This window comes from Psittacula echo (assembly GCF_963264785.1).
Source record: "Psittacula echo genome assembly, chromosome: 1".
Taxonomy (NCBI): Eukaryota; Metazoa; Chordata; class Aves; order Psittaciformes; family Psittacidae; genus Psittacula; species Psittacula echo.
Genome location: NC_137735.1, coordinates 147,456,293 through 147,478,834, shown reverse-complemented (window position 1 = coordinate 147,478,834; position 22,542 = coordinate 147,456,293). Strand labels below are relative to the sequence as shown.

Here is a 22,542-nt window from a genome sequence, read left to right as displayed (position 1 = left end):
ATGCCTTCCAGGAGAATCTGCTCCAAGAGTTTGCCAGGCACAGAGGTGTGTGACTTAGATCCTACTCGTGGTCAACAGATCAGTATCTTGTGATTGAAGATCTAGGCCATGAGATTTGGACTCCAGAGTCTCACAGGCCTGGGCTTTTCTAAGGATGTGCTGGGCACTGCAGGATATGCTACAGTACCAAGATACAGGGGAACAGGTCTTGGCTCCATAACATCATAGAGAGCTGCGTGCTGCTTCTTGCCTTTTTACCAATGCGAGGATAAATCAGAAAAAGAGCTCTGAAGTCACCTTTGCACTGTGGAAGGCCTTTATGTGTTTTAATAATTCGCTTTTTTCCTGATCACGAAAGCTGTGTGACCAAACTTTACACTCTGGGAATTATTTGCAGCTGCAATTAACTAACTTAGTTTTCTGGCACGGTCGGTGAAAAAACACCCTTTCAGGGAACAGTTTAGTTGAATATTTCTCTTAGTGCTCCAAGAACTGGTCTCTCTCTCCTTTGCCTAAAGAGAAAGCCTAAGAATACTGTTTTGCTAATATCAGCACTTCTGTTAGGGAACTAAAATGGTGGTGTGGGATCATTGCAGATTGGTGTGGTGAAGTGCTATTGCCTCTTTACAGGATGGAAATTGCCATAGTGAAATGCTGTTGTGTCTTCATAAAGCAGATACAGGGAAAAAAAGCACTTGATTTATCAGATCTGCTCCCTGTGCATATTCAGAAGCAAGTCTGTTAAATAAAAGACTTAATAGGATTTTACTGGCTTATTCCTGTGATCACTGCACAGCCAAGTAGGCACAAAGTAGCCTGTTTTGTCTCTGTACTAGCAACAAACAGCTAGTCACCTGAAGTCCAAATTGGCTATAATGCATAACTCAACACAAAGGTGCCAGTGAGAGTATAATATGAACTTGAGGTATTATATTAATAAGTGCCTGGTCTTTATTAGTAAAACATTTAATTCTGCTAAATGGTGCATGTAAGGCAGAGGACCAGATTAATTTTAGATCCCAGTTGAGCTTGGAAGGCTGAACTGAGCTGGTCTGATAAACAGATGACAAACACGGACAATCACAATGTCATTTTAACAGGATCTGTATGAAAATGAATAGTCCTTTTCCTTGAATGGCTGCTCACAGCTTATCATCAGCAATACAACTTCAGTTTTATTTTTCATTTTATGTACCACAGTCGAGAGTGCACGCATTGAAAAAGAAGCTATACGAATAAATTCGTAACATTAGTGCGATGCAGTGTGTCATTAAAAAGATAAGTAACAAGGTTTCAGAATAATGTGAACAGCTTGACTTTTCCCTGACTATTACTTAAGAACTTGAAATGTGAGGTGCGTTAGAGTTAATGAAAACCATGCTACATGAAATAATGACATAAGGGCTCCTTTATCAGCACAGTAAAAGCAGAAAATACATACCACCCATTGCCTGATCTCACATCACAATATTTTGATTACTATTAATAGTCACATGCCTCAGTAATCTTGAGGAATCTGGTACTACATTCCTGCTCCCACTGTTTGGTGGCAGAACTAAACCTCCCATAGATTTCAGCAGCTACAAAATGCAGCCTTTAAACAGTGAACTTGGAAACAAGGACACGTGGTTATTTATTGAGCTGTCTGTATGATCACAGTGGGAAAGCCCCTTGGTCCTTATTCAAATAAATTTCTTATCCCCATGATTGTAATTAGACCTACTTGAGAAACAAAGTTTTGGTATTTTATATTCAGAAATTAAGGATTTCTGTGTAGAAGGAGAAAGGGAACACTTTTTGTATGCAGCACTCATGCACTCACCTATAATGTGGGAGTTACAGCTAAGCCTCTGGGCTAGCAGCTGGAAGGGTGTGCTTGGTAGGTGTAAAGCTCTCTTCTAGCAGATTCAAAGGGATTATATTCTCAACATTTCTTATGTTACATTTTTGGCTGATGCTGGTACCTCCTTTCTACCTATTGTGTTGACTACTGCTTTCAATGCTCTGCTGACTTTCATCTCCTCCATGCTTTTTCAGACCTGCAGCTCCCAGTTCTCACCCCAGAGTGTTCCAGCCAGCCTGGGATGTCATGGGCCAGTGCCACAAGCAACATGTCCCAGGGCAACAAAAGCACTGACAAGATACATGGTTCCCATCCAAGGTATAGTAGAAGCAGAGCAGGAGCACACAGCTGTAAGCTAATGATACCTCACCTGCAGAAACCACCAGTGCTGTGTCCTGCAGTTGTCTGGGAGTCAGGGACACAGAATGTAGCAACAGAGGAGACCGCAGCAGATGGCTCACTCGGATAGCCTATACTTGCATAATGTTTGTTTCTGTACTAGCCAAGCTTGCATGTTTTGTGTGAACAGCTAAGTGGGAAGGCCATTGAAACACATAGGCAGATAAATACTGACTCGGAGACACCCCTGAATGTTTAGGTCTCATGGTGGCTGAGCTGTTTCTTGCTCCCATTCTTGCCTTGCCCTTGTCACAGACATATACGTGTAGTCCTTTGCACAGACACCCTCTCAATGAAGAGCCAAGATGTTACTGGTTGGAGAACTGGCTGTCCATGTGCTGTTTCCTATGTTACAGTGTCTCTCAAATTTTATGCTCTGAGGACCTACCATTCTGCAGTGGGGAGAGAAAGGTCTCTTTAAGATGATATTATTAGACTCACTTCACAGATAGCAAAATTGAGGTCTGAAAAGGCCACATATTGCCAAAGATTACACAGAAATGGGAGAAGAAACCTGTCTTTTACCAGTAATCAGTCTCAGAGACTCATAATTTGTATAGTCATCTCTCATTGCATTTGCTGTGGGTAAATTGATACTTGAAGATTTTAACAGTCCAAATAATAACCACATTTGTGAATAGGCCTAAATATAGCTCAGATTTCCCCAAGTAACAAGCTATGGCTGATTCCTTTTGTGTGGACTATGGGAGCTTGTAGACCAGTATCTGGAGAGCCCCATCACTTCCAAGACAAAGTTAGCTTTCACAATTCTTTTATGATTAGCTGATTTATTATGGGGTTATTCCTTGGTGTCATAGTCTTTCATAATATTTGGAATGATAGTTCATGGCTTTCATTAGGGAAAACATGTAGTACCGCATATTTCTGTCTCTTTATTACATTGAAGAAAGTGCTGACAATAGTGCAATCTTTCTGTAATTTCCTCTTTTTTTTTTTTTTTTTCCTGAATTTGCTGTAAATCAGCTTTAAATCTGTTTTAAATGCACTTTGGTTGTTTAAGCTGCTTATATTTCTTTAATGTTTTTACCTTCACTCTGAATGTCCCAGGTTGTCTTGCAACAATTGCAATACGCCCACAATGCATTTATCCATATATACTCTCAAACGTAACTTCCTCCTAACACAGTTATTTTCTATGTAAGGAAAATAGGATTTAAAAGTACCGAAAGCAGTAAAAAGACTTGGTACAATGATTTGTTCCAGCCTGCTTGGTTTTATCTGCCATATTGCTTAACTTGGAGGAAAAAAGGCTAATTTCCTATTTCTGATAATTTCACTATTTCACCAAATTCTTATAGTTCATTTCCCTCATTTGCAAAAACACTTTTTTAATGCTGTGTATTTTTATTACTTTCCAGGAATCATGTATCAGGTTCACCCGACCACAAGGATATCCTTAAAGCTCAAGACCTTTCTGTCATCATCAAAGCATATGTGCTTGTGACATCTTTAACACCTTTGCGAGCATTCATTCATTCAACCACCACTGTCTGGCATCCACCCAAGAAGAAGCATTTTTCTGTAAAGGTAAGACATTTCATTTCCCATTTTTTCCATCTTTCAGGCAAATTACTGAGACAGAAAACCCGATAATACCTTTCTTTTCCTTTACTCCCTCTTTATTTGCAATCCACAGCTGATAGTGAATATTCTCCTAATGTACAGATTTCATTTCTCAGAGTGAGCAGGGTTTGCTTCATGAAGAGCTGGGAAGGGCAGGGAAGTTTCCTGGGCAGTGGGTCCCTGGGATTTGCTTGCCTCAGAGCCCATTTTTATTGGTGACATTTGACAGCAATTGCAAGGTTGGAGTTTTCTCTAAAGCTCAGCAGTGGGGGTCCTGTCATGCAGTTACATTTTTTGCCCGGATATTGACAGTGTTGTAAAAAAGGGAAGTAAGTATTTTAAATAGTTTGTTTGGATTTTCTTTTTTAGGTGTAGTAAAACAGAATGGAGGAGGGTCAGGGCACTTCTAAAACAGGGGAAGGAAGTATTCAATGGAGAGGGTAGGCCTCCTGTGGTCTCAGTTTTATGAAGAAGGATGTTTCACATGGATTAACTCTGGACATCTTCAAGTGCCTGGAGAGACACCCTCTCTCTCCACATCTAGTTTGCTCAGCAGTTCTATGGATTTCCAAGCATGCCTTCCCATTCCTTTGGTCCTTTAGCAAGGAACTGTGCTTGCAACACAGCAGTTCTTGAAGGAGCTATGGTTATGCAGCTGCTCCTTTCCTTTTGAAGGAATAAGGCCACAAAGTGGCAGTGATTTCTTGATGTTGGATAGATCAGATCCTGCAGCAGCCATCTGAGGATGGGTGCACCTTGCCTGTGTAGCCCTCTTGGGGTAGGAGCAGGTCTAGGCTTTGGATCAGTCTGAGTGTTGAGGTGTCAAGTCAGGATTCTCAATGGTGCCAGCCATTTGGTATGTCCTACAATTTTAGCTCTCTCAAAGTTAAGTGCCTAGTGTAAGCTCATTATCTAATTCTAGTTATTGGAGAAACAGACACTCCTAGCGAACAAATCATCCCACCACATTTAGACACCAGTTTTGGAATGAGATGAGTTTCCTGCTAAGAGTGTCTGCTTCCTTCTGTGAGTTATGACATTCTTAGAGAACATGCCAAATTCTAGATTGCCAAAATGAGGTGAGATGAACCTACTTCTTTTTCTTTCCCCCCTCAGAAGCTATGGAAGCCCATGGAGATAGCCATTTATTTTCATCTGTTAAGATTAATGGTCACTCACTTTCAAAACTTGGGATTCAGTTTTGTTTTATGTTTATTAAAATGACACAATGTCCAGCAGCATCGCCGTTGCAGCTGAAGTGGGGACTACTTTAAAGGCTAGTAGTCATTAGTAATTGTGATATGACTCTGTGAAATAATCCCCACTGAGTGAAGTCTGCTGAGTGGGGCGCCAGCCACCTTTATAGAGCACTTTGGCAGCTGAAGCAGCAATAAAAGTGATAGATAGAAAGGGCAGCACATCTACAGTAGTTCCAATCTGGTTACTGCTGCTGTGGTGTTGTATCTTCCACAGCTTTACGCAGACTTGTCAGAATGGCAAGAAATAAACAAAAAGTAGGCACCACAGAAAGCACATTTGGAGTGATGTATAGATTGAAATGAAGATTAACAAAATGATGGAAAGTGGGGTGCAAGAGGCTGTCTCTCAGCATGAACAGTGTGCCCTGTAAAGAACATGAGAGGAGTCAGTGAATCTTCCAGAGAAGTGGGACACTGAGAATTCATGGAGTAGCCAGGAAGCACTACAGGGAAAATCATAAAGAGGCTTCTGTGCATGGTGCAGAGGCATCAGGCAGATCATCAGTCAGCAAACAGTACTTGAGAGAAGGCTTCATTTCAACCCCTGACATCCTTTGGGATGAGATTACATCAAGTTTCTCATCAACTTCATGTAACTGTCACTTGTTGCCAGTGGCATTTACAGTGCCAGCAGAGTGATCTCCTCTCCCACAGTAGCCAGTGGAGCTATGTACCAGCTGAGGAACCTGGTCAGAAAAAACTGAAACTACTAAGAGCTTTCAGTTTCTGCCAACTCTGTTGTGCAGGAAGGAAAACTGCTTGTTATGTTGTCAAGCTCCAACCTGTCAATAGTAAAGACCGAAAGTGTCTCTAAAGACCTGTTCTTCCACAGTGGTGTCACTGGGGACTGAACATGCCTATAAAGGATACTTTGGTCTGGAAAGGTTTGCTAGTGTTCAGTATGTTTTTCCCCAAAAGCAGCTGACTGTATTCTTTTTTTTTTAAATGAACATATGAGCATAATTTTAATCTGCTGCATTGCAGTCATGGATGTGCTGCTTTCAGTAATGTTGCACAATTTGGGACCTCCTCAGTGTATATAGGTTTCTAGTCAGCAAATTGTCTTACCAGTATAATTAAACTATAAGAAACTCATAAGAAACTCATCCCCAATTGTGGTTAACTTGGTTATAACACGACTATCACAAACTTATTATATTAAGTTTAATTTGATCCCATATGTACAACAATACTTTAGAGTTGCTAGAAGTGACCAGAATGTGGTATATATGAAGGAGAAACTTTCAAGAAGACTGGAGATGGGGTACCAGATGATTTCAAATGATTAAGAGAAGCTGTGTAAAGAAAAACCAGGACTTTAATGAATTAAATAATATTGCCTTCTCCACTGCTTCTTTGTTAGTAAACTATTGTAAATGGTTTTTACAACTCATATTTACTTATCCTAATCATAGTGGCAAGGCTTCAGAATGACGCCTTCAATAAGCATTGGCCAAATGGCAGTTCAGGAAGAGTTCAAGTGTGTTTTGCTCACCAGCTGCCAGGTTTTCTCTGGATTATACATATTTTAGTATGTCAGTTCAGAAAGCAAAAAAAAAAAGAATATTCTGAGCTGGCATGAGGATTTTGTGTGTAGTCAAGGGGTAGCAAAAGTGCAACTCTAGATTTATGCTCTGGATGGGAAGATGCAGGAGGTACAGGGGAGAGAATGGCTTTCTGACACATGAATATTTTGATGTGAGACTTGCGTAATAGCCTTATTTCCTTGAGGAAATTTGGAAACCCTTTATTTAGACCATCTGTGCATTGAAAAATTAATAATAAAATGGAAGCTTTCTATTTTGCATATGGTACCAATTGAAGGGTGGGTCTCTGTCAACGTATGCAATAATTCCATTTGTGTTAATCGGCATTATGCATGTCTATTGAGCAGAAGGCTGACCCTGCAATAATTTTCTGTTTTATAGAAGCTGGTGTGAAAACAGTCATTTCTGATTAAGTAGCTCAAGGATTAACACACTGTGAAGTGCTCCTTTTGCCTTGCTATTAACCTTTGACAACCTGGTCCCAGTTCTTAATGAAGGGATGCACTTTTGTAGACTGTAGTGGTGCCACGTCCTGCATTGCCTCGGAAGGTTCTTCTGTGCTGTTGGCCGCTACCCGCAGCCCCTGCTCTGTCTCTCTGTCCCCTTGTTCATCCAAAACAGACAGGTACCTCCTGGATTTGAATTCTTTGACTGCTGCTCTTGCATAATCCTCTATATGCTCGGCTGAAACTGTGCTTTTAAGTGATTTTCCAGTTGTACAGGGAAGTAAACTTAATTTATTAAAGCAGTTTGATGTTAAGCTTGCTGTGGTATAAGTCACTATAACTACCACTGAAATTTTCTCTCTGTGTATTAAGCATTCGGAAACTTGAGTAAAGAGAAATATATTTTTTACTTAACATATATGCAAATAAAAGGGGACCCTCACCTATCCAGGCAATACATCTTTTAATATGTTGCGCAGCTCTGGCTGAGAGCCGAACACTGTGAGAATTCAGTTACAGTATTGCCCTCAAGTGGCCAGTTTTGATACTACTTCAAGTAATAGCCACGGACATCAGGATGCAAACATAGAGTCATAGAATCAGCTAGGTTGGAAAAGACATGCAGATAAAGAGCAAAACGCTTAGAAACAGCAGAAAGGCTCAGGATTTTTTTCCCGTTTATTTTCTTTTTGAATTGCATATGCTTGCCCTGCTATTTAGCAGGAGCAAATAAAGAAAATTGGCATCAACTCTTAATCCATTAGATTACAAAGTTATTTGGGAATAAAGTTAAATTTGTTCTTTAAATTCTGTAAGAACTTAGCATATGCATTTACCTGTTGTTGCAAGTGTCAAGAATCAATACTACAATGCTCCTCTCCTGAGCATAACATAAATGCTATTTCTGTTTTCTGCCTTTGTAGTGTCTAGAGCTCTATCATTTCTCCTTTCACTGACATAAGAACAAAAGTCTGTCTGGACTGGGGGAGACCAAAGACATGCTTAGTCTGACATTCTGTTTCTGGCAACAGCTGGGCAAGAAAGCATCGTGAATCTGTGTAACAGGGCAAGCATAAAGTGTGAGTCCCTAGGCAGACTAGAAATATTTCTGGTAACCTGCAAGGTTAGGAACACAAAACAGGAAGTGGAATATATATATTTATGTTTAATAAGATACAGTGGACTTTTATGCCATGCAATTCTTTACTAGAATTTTTAACCCATTAATGCTTTTGGTCTTCCCAATATCTTGCAGCAATGAGACTCCACAGATTATGTGTTGCTCAATGTCCTGGGTTCAGCAGCAGCAGTCAGTTTTTCTTCTTCTTAGTAGCTGGTGCAGCGCTGTGGTTTTGACTTTCGGCCTGGGAAAAATATTGATAAAGCTGATGTTTTCAGTTGCTGGTCAGAATGTTTACCCTGACCAAGGACTTTGTGAGTCTCATGCTCTGCCAGGGAGGAGGAGAAGCCGGGAGGAAGCAGGGACAGGACACCTGACCCAAACTAGCCAAAGAGGTATTCCATACCACAGCACGTCATGCCGAGGATGTAGAACTGAGAGTTCCTGGAAGGGCTGGATCACTGCGGGGTGGGGGTGAGGTACCGGTTGGTGAGCGGTTGTATTCTCTTCCTTGTTATTTCCTTTATCATTATTACTATTAGTGGTAGCAGTAGTGATTTGTGTTATACCTTAGTTATTAAACTGTTCTTATTTCAACCCGTGGGAGATGCATTCTTTTGATTCTCCTCCCCGTCCCTCCAGAAGCGGAGGGAAGAAAGGTGGGGGGTGGGGTAGTGGACTGCATGGTTCTGATTTACGGCCTGGGCTTAAACCACGACACTCAAGAAAGGATATTTGTTTTAAAATTTTACCTGATTACTTAATTTCATATCCTTAAATCTTTTCTTAAGAGAAAATAATGAATAATCCTTACTTCTTGACCTTTTCCATGTCCATGCCAATCTGTCATGCGGTGCATAAATAAAGGTAAAATTCTTCTTAGCATTCTTTTCTGGTCTTGTCACTATGAACATCCAAGTTTAGCTAGTAAGAGCTCTAAGATGATTATTTTTCATAATGTGGATATGTCATAAGTAAGTCTTTACACTATTACTACCTAGGCCCTTAGCTCTCTGCTTTTCTCCTGATCCATATATCCTTTTGCTCTGGCTGTACAATCCAGGCAGCTCTGTAAGCATACCCCTCTGTGGATTCCAGCTTTCTTGGACCTACCTCCTGTTATCCTGATTCTTCTCATCTTTCCCTTTTTGCTTTCCAGCTTCCCTTAGTGAATCTAATACACTTTGCTTCTCACAGAGAGCTGGGAAACTGCTGTTAGTAAATCACCTTTACTTTTCCACTAAGTAAATTCTGGGTTGGGAAACCATTCTTCAGCCGTAGTCAAAGGACCAAATTTAGTGGTTGCTGAAGCTTATTAGGCAGCTTTTTGTCTTTAGGCTTAGTCTTACTAGCAAGGATCTTTACAGAAAATCTTTCTCAGATGGCCTTTTTTCCTCCATGTAAGTTATAAGTGTTGAGGGATGAGGTTGTATTTTTTTTGTTCTGAACTATTAAATAACATATCTTTAAAAAATCTTTTGTAAAGGAAAAAAAATACATAAGTGGGAAAATTACTGTGTGAAATAGCTGAATAATACTATGGTTTGTCCTTTCATCAAGTGCCATGATAAAGCTGCAGAGAAATGGCACATCGTAACAATAAATCAGGGGTGGAATAAACAATTACCTAAAGCTAACACTATAAACTTGTGATAAATTACTGCACTGTTTTCTCTGTAATGTATTCTAGAGACATTGTTTTGATTATGGGTATGTTTTTCTGCCATTATATGACTTACAAGTTTTTCTATATACTGTAATTGGTGGAGAGGTCTGCCTGTGCTAGAAGGCAATACGGGAAATGGCTTCATTGCAAAGTATGCTTTTTCCAACCTTCTATGTGGAATCATTCGGTATTCTTGCAGATGTCTTAGTTATTTAGATAACTCTGTATGTAAAGTTAAAGAGATTCTTATTTGTGTGTTAAAGAGCATTTTTGTATCCATGGATCGCTACTTACAACCAAAAGTATTTGGACTTGATGAGGAAAATTCATCAAATATAGATCCAGTAAGAAGAATTAATTACAAAAATGAACTGAGAGTGCAGAACTTATACTGAAAGCTAGCAGAGATTGATTAAATTGATTCAAGTGAAAACATCTTCAGCTATTTTCAAGGAGAGGCAATTACCTTAGGTCTTTTGAGGCTCTGCTGACCCAAATTATGAGAGCAACGCCTCTGATGCATAGCGGACAATCTGGAGAGGACATCCTTTGTTCCTTCAAAAAGGGTAATTTCTTTAAAGCAAAGGTTATGCATTGGCTCCTCAGACATAAACCTTGCTTTCGGATATGATCCTGGTAACTTCGTGTGCCATCTAGTTTTGAAGGCTACAACTGGAAACCAGCAAAGTCCTTTGAAAATCTAGTCATACAAATCCTGTAAAGTCTGATATATCAAAGCCCAAAGTGTAAATCTCAAAATAACACTGAATGACTTGTTAGCCCCAGTTGCCTCTTACCTTCTGTCTCCTTGCCCCTTTGGTTAAGTTCAGAGCTCAGCAACACCTCCAAAGGTGAGATACAGTTGCAAGTAAAATTGATGAATTCACAGTATTTAAGCAAAACCAGCATAGAAGTGGCTAATTAATGATAAGCAATTAGCTGGCAATGAGAAATAATGATACACTTGCTATCAATTTCAGTAGCAGAACAGGTAAACCACGATACCAGACACATAAAAAATGTTAATAAACTTTCCACATTTCTAAACATCTTTCTATAAATACCCTCTGAAACACCCACCCGCTCACCTACATTTACCCAGACCCTCCCTCACAGGCAGCACAAGTTACAAACATCTCCAACTCTCCTGGATGCAGTTTCCATTCTTGCGTGCACCTCTCCTTGGATAAGCAGGGGTTCCAGCTCTGTGTGTGCCATTTCATATGTACCCACATAGGACCTGTGCCCATCCCTTACACTAGTATTCCCTGCAGAGTAGGCAGAAGCTGTGATACTACTGGGCTGACTTCTGGCAGTGCCTGATCAGGTTTTGACTGCTGCTGTTTCCACCCCAAAGTCCCCTGCTGCAAGTTTTTATGCTGCTTTTATATCATTTCTGAAGCTGACTCCTTTCTTGTTTCAAAAGTCACTTTGTAAATTCCTGATTACTGTTTAACCTTGCTGATGATCACCTTCCTCTTTGTCATGATAAGACTGGGACAAACATCTTCCCAGGCACACAGGCTTTGTTGTCCATGGGCGGGCTGTGTGAGCACTCCTGTGGCATATTTCCTACCTGTCTTCAGTGTCTCATTTAGATTCCCTGTACAGCCACTGGAGGAACAGAGCAGTTTTAAATTGCAATTAATGTCACCATTTTGAGGTGTCTACCATAGGATGGCATAAATCATGCTCTTCAAGTGTCTGTGTTCTGCACAGATGTATAAAAAGAACCTATACATTTAGCTCTCACATACATATAAGCAATGTAGTCTTATGCAGTGGGATTCCTCCACAGATTTTAACACCTGGATGAATTGTCTTCATGCGAGTTCTGCCTGTAACAGTGAACAGAAAGCTAATCAATGCAGTCAGTGAAGATAGTTTTTTTAAGAGTGCCTTTCCTAAGGTTAGTTGAAGAAAATCTTTCTTGTCTCATCAAGAGGCAAGGCTATGCTAGGACTGAGCTAGAAGGTAATCGCAGAAAGATCCCTGCAGTTTGGTTCTATACTCTTTCTCAGGGCAATCCCCAGTTTGCTGCTCCAGCATCAATCCTAAGAAATTCATTTTCAGAAAAATTGCCAGAGGAAAATTCTCTCAAGGGAGTTCCTACAGTCACCACAGCATTCAGCCCTGCAGGTGCCATGCTCTTCCACTCTTCTTGAGTCCCCATGACTCTGTGCCTGAAGCGTTCAAATCAGAATTCCTTTTTCAATTAAATTGCATTTTTTCAGTGTGTCAGGCCTTACACTGGTGGTTCAGTGTATTTTTGAGGAGCCAAAATGATCCATGTCACTGATATCGTAAACCTTACTTTAATGACTGCAGACTGTAAAAGGTGGATGCCAAAGCGGGTAGAGAAAAAGCATTGTAAAATTAATATTGATTAGTGGCTTACCCTAAAGCAGAAGTAGTTATCAGTGAGCAAAAGGTCAATGAGTTAAAATAAATCTCAAGAATATTCCTAGTTCATTCTGCCTTTACAGAAAATGGGTGCTACATTTACACACTTCTTTCAGGGATTACATAAATATGTGGAATGTACCTCTAACTGTATGCATTCAGCATGTGGATGAATATCTTTCAGCTCCTGACAAGTCTTGCAATTCTGTATACAATGCTGTTATTGTACATAATATATCTGCATATCAATAGTCTTACAGCCTACTAAAATTTAATCCCTCTGTTTAAAAATTTGCCAGCCAGAGGTCAGCTTTCTCCGAGACTAACTTCCTGTGACTGCCAACAGTTTTTCCAATTCTGTCCTCTTTCTACCTTTCAATGCTGCTTTTAATCATGATCGATCAGTGAGATTTATTCAATGAGATTGGATTTTGCTGGATGGGTAGTCTGTTTTTTCTGAAGGTAAAAGGACTAGTGTCAATGGTGATCATCTGAAGAAACCTTCAATTCAGTGGCATTTGTATACTGTGGTTGAACATAGATATTTATATATCTTTGTGGGGCACACTCAGAAGAACCAGAGGTTGTTGCAGGCTTTCAGACTTTGTCACCCCTAATCCATATACTTTATACTTTCCCCATCAGTTGCTGAGAATCCTGTTGGATCCGTAGCAGTCAAAACTAACTTGAACTTGTTTAAATAGCTTCTTTTTCATGGATTGGAATTTAACCTGAAGTATTCATCTCTTGTCTCCACTGGTCCTGAACCAGCCTGACTAAATATTTATTTTCAGTCATTGGCTTAGAATAAACATTGTCCTAAAACCTGATATTCCCTAATGAGAACTTGTTGAGCAATGTTTCTTTTCTAGTCTGGCTAAGGAGGGCTGTAGCTAAATGACAGTTCCTTGGTGAAGCCAGTTTTATTTTAATGCTTGTTGTGTTGGAAACAGTTGGCTATTATAGCAAACAGCTCGCTAGGGGTGCAAACAGGGCAAATCAGCCTATCTTCCATCAATTAAGTAGTTCTTACTAGAAAATATATGCATTGCTTATCCTGTTTGTTCGGATGCTTAAGAATTTATTTACAGTGAGGAGAAAATTAATAATTTTTCTGCCCCTCTTGCACTTCCTTCCAATAATTCCCATTTCTCCTTATAAAATTCTGTAACTTTTTATGTTCCCTGTGCAGCAAAATACCACATTTTTTCACTTAGCCCCTCAACGCCTACTGCAGATTTAGGAAAACAGAGAAAAGGTGCAAGCCAGTTTAACAGGAATATGAATGGTGTACGGGATCTTGCAGAGATGCTGGAAATAGTTGTTAAAGTCAGCTGAAGAACCACCATGTAGTTCCTTCTTGGTGAAATGAGTTTTCATTTTATTTGTTTTATTTCAAATGAACAGTTTAATTAACTGTTTTTTGCCTGAACCAGGAACTGAAAAGAGACAGTTTCACTTGGAGATTAATCTAAATCAGAAGTGATTTGGAAAACACGTAACTTTTTGTTCTTAATTGTTGTATTGCTCTAATGGGAGAAACACAGCTTTGATGATCTTAGACTTTGAGAAACACAGACTCGCTCTCAACCTGTTGTGCCAGGCAAATAGAACATCACCTGAGGATTTGGATAATCTTTTTATAAATAGCAGTTCAGGGGCACTTTTGCCCTAGAGACTCATGGAATAGCAGTACACGTGGAAAACTTTCTATGGCATAAAAATGCAGTGTGATGTCATTCAAGATTTCCACATCATGCAAATATCCAAAGGGCAGAGCTGGGGCTACATGTTCAACCTTCACTTTGCAGCTTCCTGGCAGTCAGAGGTTTAATTTTATGACTTTGATCATGTATACTGTTGTAATTTTTTTCCTATTAGCATTTCAAATAGTTTTATGAGAAAGAGGAGAAAAAGTCTCAGGCACTGCAAACCTTCGGTCCAGGTATGTGCATGGGGGACTTTTATTTAGTAAAGCTTGGGAAGGGAACCACTTGTTAGAATGTAAACAGAGGTGATAAGAACAAGGAAACAGGCAGACCAACTTCCTACCATCCAGTTATTTACCAGCACAACAGTATGAAGTTACTGGAGCTGAAGAGAGCAGAGAGCAAAGGAGGATCACTGTTAGTGAGTATTCGAGTATTTCCTGTGGCTGGCTGTAAGCAATAATACAGGATTTTTTGAAAACAAGAAGTGGAAAAAGTGCTTATTACATTTAACTGCAACATGCTGCTTGAAGAAACTGAAAACTGTTCTTCCATGCCAGTGCAGATCAGCCTGCTTGGCAGTATTCATGCTCACAAGGGGAGGCTCCAGCGCTGTCTGGAAAATTCTGTGGACTAGACTGCACAGAAGTATAGCGTAAGATCTGGTGTCAGCATAGTGAATACATCATAACACATCACCAGTAACTAGTGATACATCCCTGAGATCCCTACTGGGTCCATCCATGTTCAACATCTTTGTTAAATGTTTGGAGGATGGGACAGAGTGTACCCGCTAATGACACAAAGCTAGGAGGAGTGTCTGGTACATCAGAGAGTCATGCTGCCATCCAGAGTAACCTCACCAGGCTGGCAAAATGGTCCAGCAGGGACCCCATGAAGTTTAACAAGGGGAAGTGTAAAGTTCAGTACCTGAGAAGGAACAGCCCCAGGTACCAGTACCTGCTGGAGACCAACATTCTGGAGAGCAGCTCTGTGGAAAAGAGCTTAGGGGTCCTGGTGGACACCAGGTTGACCAGCATGCCTGTGGCATACCTGGAGTACTGTGTCCAGGTCTGGACTCTCCAGTGCAAAAGTGGTGTGCAGAGAGCCCAGAGGAGAGCCACTAAGATGATTAAGGGACTGGAACATTTCTTACATGAGGAAAGGCTGGAGAAGTGTCACAGGTGCTCAGGGGGCGTCTCACCAATGTTTATGAAGGGAGGCTGTAAAGAAGGGCACAAACTAAAACACATGAGATTCCTTCTGAACATCAGAAAACGCTTTTTCACTCTGAGAGTAACTGAGCAGTGGCACAGGTTGCCCAGAGAGGTTGTGGAGTCTTCATCCTTGGAGTTATTCAAAAGATGTCCAGACACAGTCCTGGACAAAGTGCTGTAGATGACCCTGCTTAATCAGGGGAAAGGTCAAAATGACCTCCAGAGGGCCCTTCCAACCTCAATCCTTCTGTGGTTCTGTAATTCTGTCATCACGCTTTAGAGCCAAAATACCACATTAAACCTTGTTGTGGACTTGCTAAAGGCAAGGCTTGGTTAACTCATCTACTGTGGCTTCTTGTTCATGACTGTAGTAGCCAAAGGCAGCTGGAGAGATGCCAAACATATCAGACCCCACTGGGGTGTCTACTGAAGCTGCATGCTTCCACGATATTATCCCAGTGGAACATGTGTAAGTGGGTGATAGAAAATATACAATATCATTTCTAAGTCCATTAAGTAGGGAAATTATTTTAAATAATCAGATATTTTTCTTTTCTGAATGTCAATACAGAACATGTTCTATGTGTATTTTTTGTGCTTTATCTTTGGATATAGTACTTTTTACTATAAAAATGTTTCATAATATAGTACTACTAAATTATCTAATAGTTTTACATTGTTGATACACTAATTGTGTTCTGTGCTGTGTGATAACTCTAATGGAAATATGGTTTAAAGGCAGCCTCTTTTTTAGCACAAAGGACTCTGATGCAACAAAACCTGCCAGTGTCCCACTCTTCACTGGAGCTCTGTGTTGCTCCTGTCATTTTCTTAAGTCTTATCTGAAGTGATGAGATGGGTGAATTCACATAAGTGATGACAACAGCTGAGGACAGCGCTGTGCAGGCTAGTGATTATGCCACTGGGAAGATTCACCAGTCCAGAAACCTCAGGATGTGCAAGAGTTCAGTCAAAACACAGGCTGCGGCGACTGGTTTTTTTCAACATCTTTCTTTTGTACTCTATTTAAAGCTTGTTAACCTGGAGTAAGGATTTGTAGTCAAGGTCAAGTGGGATAGCCCTTGGCACGGTGTGTTAACAGGAAAAAATGCTTTTGCTTTGAGTGTGCTATTACCTACTGCTGAAGAAATAAGCGCCTGTGGTTTCCATTGCCTAGAACCAGTGAGAGCAAAAGGTTTTATCAAAGTAAGCTTAGTCTGTGAGCAAAGTCTGAGCTGTATTTTTTAAAACCATTAATACAGAGTTTATTTGTGATATGCTTATTTTTAAACGAGGAGTCATTCTGTACTAGTATGCAGTGTGGAGCCTTTCATGCCACTCTGCTCTTCAAATGAATAAGATCTGAAGCTGACATTCTAAAGCAATTTTTACTTCTACTAGCCTTTCAATGCATGATTTACTGTAAATGTTCAAAAATATATGTAATCTTTTTTACAGCTCCAAAGGTTTTTTGAGATATTCTTCCAAAGCAGTTCTCCCCAACAAGCCTTCAACAACATGAAGGAAGCTATAAGCAAACTTCTTCTTATGACTGAGGTCTTCAGTGAATCGTCTGCCTCAGGGCCAAATTCTTTCAATCAGTAAGTGATTTGCAGTGGTCATTGCTATGCTATTGTCAAAATATCTCCTTAGAACAGAATAAAATTTGTAGAGGGTACATGACTCCTAAAATGACATATTCACCTCTATTTCATACTTCCTTTTAAAGTGACAACATACTGCATATAGGAGTAAACTCTTCAACATCCACAGTGCTTATAGTTTGTGAAAGATTATGATGAATACTTAGGACCAGATACTGTGTCCTGATTAAGTGTTTCAGGCAGCACAAATGAACAGAAATCTCTCACAATTGGGCTAGTTCTAACATATATAAAGCTGTATTTCCCATCAATGAGCCTTCTGTCTGATGTCAAATATTTAATGTTAGAGTAGTCCAGACAGTTCAGAGCTGTGGCAGGCAAGCTGAACAAGAGACACTGTAGAATACTTTATGAAATATACTGTAGTAAATATACCTAGTCAGCAACAGTTACATTTGTGTGGGTTTTAAATCATTGTAATAATTTCTCTTAGAGTGTTAAAGTTCTTACACATAAATCAACTTTTATTATCCAATATTTGTATTAATTAAAATTAATATTTGTTATATATGTTATGTCACATCCCTGACATTTTAGCGATAAATGTGAAATAAGTTACTATTAATTAAATTTATATGTTTTATAAAGCTATTTGAGAACCCAGGTGTTTTAGTAGCAATAATATAAAGCTAATTATTTGACTTATGCAGGTTGGAAATAAAGCTTACATTGTGAGCAGAGAGGGTAATGAGGAGGGAAGCAGTGTAACAGGGATGGAGCTAGTTTGACAGTGGCCCAGTATTTTTTACCAATGGAATGGATATCTTTGGTTTGTGTAGACCAAAACTTGCTTAGAGCTCCTGGCCCATGCCTTCAAAGAACCCCATAGCTGCAGCCAACTCTTTGGCTTCAATGAGCCAGAGAGTTTCACCATCTATTGCCCTCCAGATGTCTTCAGAACTTTTGCAGGAGCTGATTCTCATCAAAAGGCATTTTCTCCTCCCGTGTATTTCACCTCCCTCATTGGTTTAAAAGTCAACCATATTTAAATACACTTTAATATAGTACTGTTCTCATCAGCTCACAATCTGACTCCGTCTATCTTTAATACTGCTGTCTTTTCTTAGAAATTATATTTAGTCTGTATTGCATGCTGTCTCTTGACCTGTGTATGTTCTTGTGTGTGCTCTCTGGACCTGTGTGTGGATGTCGTAGCATATATAAGGCCATAGTTTAGTGATGGACTTGGCAGTGTTAGGTTACCATTTGAACTCGACGATCTGAAAGGTTTTTTCCAACTTAAATGATTATATGATTCTGAATTTTATGAGTACCTATTTCACTGAATCTGATTCCTGTTACATTGTATTTCAGATGCAGCCAATGTTTTCAAATGCTAACCTTTGACATTGGATTTGGCACCTCCATATACCCAGTTGTTCTCAAGGTGAGAAAATTACACAAGTTATTTCTTGACCCAGAAAAACTTACACCAAAACGAACCAGCAGGGAACCCTCTTTGATAGGTACCCTCAAATTTCTGAGAAATGTACAAATACATCAATATTGATTTTGCCTGAAAGTGGGAAGTTGCCAGTTTGTAAGGAACAGAGTTCTTGTGATGAAGTTTGACATACCATTAAAGTTTCCATTTTAGCGTTAAGGGACTATCACCCCAACTATCAGTGAAAAAAATCCACAGGAAGCATTGCATGAAGGTAGAGTCAGGTATTAACTGTGCCAGGACAGACATGAAGGGAGAAAGTCAAAATACCACAACTGGCTTTTAATAAAAATGGAAGTACTTCTCCAGCTTATGACCTGCTTTGACCTCCACCATGCTGCCTTCTTCCTGCATGGTCCTCAGGGCCCTCAAAACCAGGGAAATATGACCTGGGTACAAACTCCCTGTGCCAGTTTTGTACCACTCCTACCTCAGAACAGCTGGGACAGAAACAAAAGTTGTACTGCTTTCCAGCTGCTTCTCATTCCCCCTGTATATACACACAAATATGTATAGACCTAGGTACATAAAATCTTTGTTCATATTTATGATACACAAAGCAAAAAAAAAAAAAAAAGTAAATATATCCTAGGAAATTACAAGAGAACACTTTAGAAATGCATCCTCAGTAAAAGTCTGTTGAGGTTTCTAGTAACAAGAGTGCAGTCAGTCTCTCCATCCTTCACAAAAACAAAGATCCTTTAAACACAATGAAAAAATGGACATCTGAAAGAAAATTTGCACAAGTTAAAAAAATCCATGAAGACAATATCCTGAATTAGTCTGACAAGACCTGTTTAGCTAGTACAAGAAATGTGACATGTTATTAACTGTTTAACAGGCTGTAAAAAAAATTCTGCCAGGAGTTGCTTAAAAAACTAAACATAACACATAATGTTTACCTGCCTGTATAGTAGTCTCAACCATCAACCATAATCCATGAACGTACAGTCAATCAGTTGAATAGTTTCTTTTGAAAATCCAAATTACTCTAAAAAACCCAGTTGATAATTACTATGGTTTTTGACTTTGAATAATATCCTTTGGAAACCATATTGTGCACACAGCACATGCAGCTTGAAGTTAAATGGTTTTCTGTTTTTATGTTAAAATACTGATTTATTTGTATTTTATGAACATGAGTTTATTAATTGTGTTTATGTATTGTAAAACTTATACTTTCATTTTTCACAAGTCCTAAATACCAGAGTTTTGCAAGAGTTGGTAACATATAAACTGACATTTTTATTTTTAATTAAATTTCAAACCAAGCACGTGAAAAAAAGCTTTCACATGAGTATGCAATATTATATTCTATCCACTGGAGGTCAGCAAACATTGTGATGTGTAGTTCTGATGGAAAGTGTGGTACAGAATTGGTTAGATTATAATGCTGCCTGTTTTATTAATATTATGACCTGCTTTTTAAATAAATAGTTACAGTTTGGTATATGTGATTATGAGAAAACTGGACTTGATGTTCAGACTATAAATTCTTATCTTGTTTTCCAACAGGTGCATGAAAACTTTGACTTTCAAGATGAGGATGAATCAAATATTCAGGACCAAACTTTGAAAGAATTGCTTTTTGAAGATACTTTTAATTTTCTCCTGTCTAACGAATCCTCAACAACCAGCTTCATAGAAGCTTTACAAAAAATATATGGGTCAACTGTGAGTAAGGTAGTTCATTCCACCTTTTGCTTATTATTAACTATTTGAAAATATTTAATTCTAGATTGTATGCCTTTCTGAAATTTTGGTGCAAACTTATAGAATGAAGGATTTATTTAATCAAACGTAGGATTTATTTAATAAAAACCTGTTACTGAATTTTGGGGAATAAAACTGTAATTATATTGAACAATCACATTTTGTTTTAATAGAAAATTGTTTCTCAAATTATGTCATTCCCCAAAGTACAGTATTTTAAGGATAGATTTAAACCTTTAACAAAGTAATTTCTCCACCATTTTTAGATGGTCTTTTTAAATATACAGGCTTGTGTCTTTTCATAACCTGAGAATTGACTAACTCAGACAAGGAGATTCACGAGCATCAGAATTCACTTGTTTTCTACAACTTTGTGTATTCCTCTGAATGAAAGTTCCAGTTACTTTTTTTTTTTTTTTTTTTTTTGGCATTTATAAGATCTGCATAAAGTTTACATTTCTATTTCTGACAAGGGGGGTCTCCTGTAGCAGTATTTCTTTCAGTCTGGTCACTTTTAAGGGTGCATTTCTGAGGAACCCCCTGCTTGCAAGACTTACAAGGATTAAATTAGCCATGCAACTTCTGCCTCTCAAACAGGTGTGGCTAAAACAGGATCAGGGTGCTAAATTAACGACAGGATAATGTAGGAAGCTGCAAACATGGCCACATGATATGATAACCTAAGTCTACATTCCATAGAAGACCCGACCACATTTCAGTGTCCTCTTCATTGTCTATACTTTATGCAGTCTCTTCTCATGGTAGTTACTATGAGTACTTTTCTACACAAAGCTAATGCACAGTTTGCTTTACTCCATACTGAGAAATTTGAAGAGCTATCAAAGAGCTGGCTTGACATGACTTTGGATGAGGTTAGGGCAAGTTGAGAGCTGCTATAGCCTGTTCCTTTGATCACCTTTGATTGGGGTCTAAAGAAAGCATGTTGCTTTCCATGTGATTTGACCAGAATATGCTGCCCTTTCCTTCATAGGATGGAACTTACCACAGAGAAGACGAGCAATGTTTGTCTTTAGAAGAGATAAATTCAATGATAACTTTCATAAAGGAGCTGAAGAGTCTTGGACAGTTTGAGCTGGTAAAATGACAGGGTTTTGTTGTATTAGATATGTATTTTTTGTAAATCTCTTAATATTTCTCTTTCATTACCATTCTTTGCTGTCTCTGGCACATGTATTAGGTCGGATGGACAGGAAAAGGATATGGAGGTTATGCTGATTTTATTTTGGAGGATTTTTTGAATTTAAATTAAAATAGATAAATAAAATTGATAATTTGACTTGAGGATTCCTTGAAAAGGACAGCTAAAGTAGAAACAGAGACGAGAAAATAGAATGAAAGGAAAAGGATGAACATTATGTAGATTACTAATCAGCTGGTAAGAAAATAGAATGGTAATGCAGCAAACTGGGTGTGAATGGAAGAACTGGAGACAATACAGCACTGAGATCATGACCAGATAATAGATATAGATGAAAGAGTGACAAAAAAAGAAAGTGTAATATGTCATCTTCTTTGCACTTCAAGAGCGTTTCTTTTTGGTAAAGAATAGAGATGGAGGAGTAACAGTCAGTGTCTCTGAATGGACATGGAGAGGGAAATGATGAGTATTAGGGAAATAAAAGATCTGCAACTGGATCTATTGTTCAGAAAGTCTGCATGATATCAGGATTTCTTCTAGACCTCCTGGATGAGTATCAGGGTTGGAGACCGACGAGGCTTTGTGGAAGTCATATGAGAGGCAAAGGAGTAAGACCTCCGTGTCAGTACTAGTAAACCTGATTTGCAAGGCTGAGCAAGACAATCACTTTCTACACATGTGGAAAGAGCGTTAACATATATCTATCAATATTCTATATACACTGCCATCTGATGATTTTTCTCTACTTTGCATTTTTCAAATATTATAATGTGTAGTCTCTAATCAGTGTCTCTCTTCTCAGCTTTTCCCTTCTGCTGCACCCCAGATTCAAACTTTACTACGTGACCTTTATCACATGGTGGACCCAATGAGACAACTTGGTTCAGTCCTGACTGTGCATTGGTTGCTTTCCAGTTTACTTGAGCAATTCCAGTCCATGACTAAAGAGGCACAAATGAATCCTTCAGAATGGTAAGATAGATATAATATGAAATGTTGAGGGTAGTTTCTCAAATTATATTAACTGCAACAGATCCAGTGAGCATCATAAAACTTAATCCTTCAGTAGATGTAGTGGATTTACAACACTTGAGATGAAGGTCCATCACAGTATCACAGTATGCTAGAGATTGGAAGGGACCTCAAAAGATTATCTAGTCCAGTCCCCCTGCCGGAGCAGGAACACCTAGATAAGGTTACACAGGAATGTGTCCAGGCGGGTTTTGAATGTCTCCAGAGAAGGAGACTCCACAACCTCCCTGGGCAGCCTGTTCCAGTGTTCCGTCACCCTCACTGAGAAGAAGTTTCTTCTCAAGTTTAAGTGGAACCTCTTGTGTTCCAGTTTATACCCATTACCCCTTGTCCTATC

At 39.1% G+C, this 22,542-nt stretch overlaps 1 protein-coding gene across 1 annotated transcript in view; it reads left to right on the top strand.

Annotated features, from left to right (window-relative positions):
- The window catches only part of CPED1 (cadherin like and PC-esterase domain containing 1), a gene marked incomplete at both ends in the record, with an annotated part of 153,978 nt that overhangs the window by 51,101 nt on the left and 80,335 nt on the right, over positions 1–22,542 (top strand). Inside the window, 8 exon segments of the mRNA XM_080626642.1 lie at positions 2,038–2,166; positions 2,169–2,193; positions 3,622–3,790; positions 16,652–16,794; positions 18,172–18,244; positions 19,817–19,984; positions 21,006–21,110; positions 21,976–22,145. Coding sequence (XP_080482768.1) covers positions 2,038–2,166; positions 2,169–2,193; positions 3,622–3,790; positions 16,652–16,794; positions 18,172–18,244; positions 19,817–19,984; positions 21,006–21,110; positions 21,976–22,145 — 982 coding nt within the window.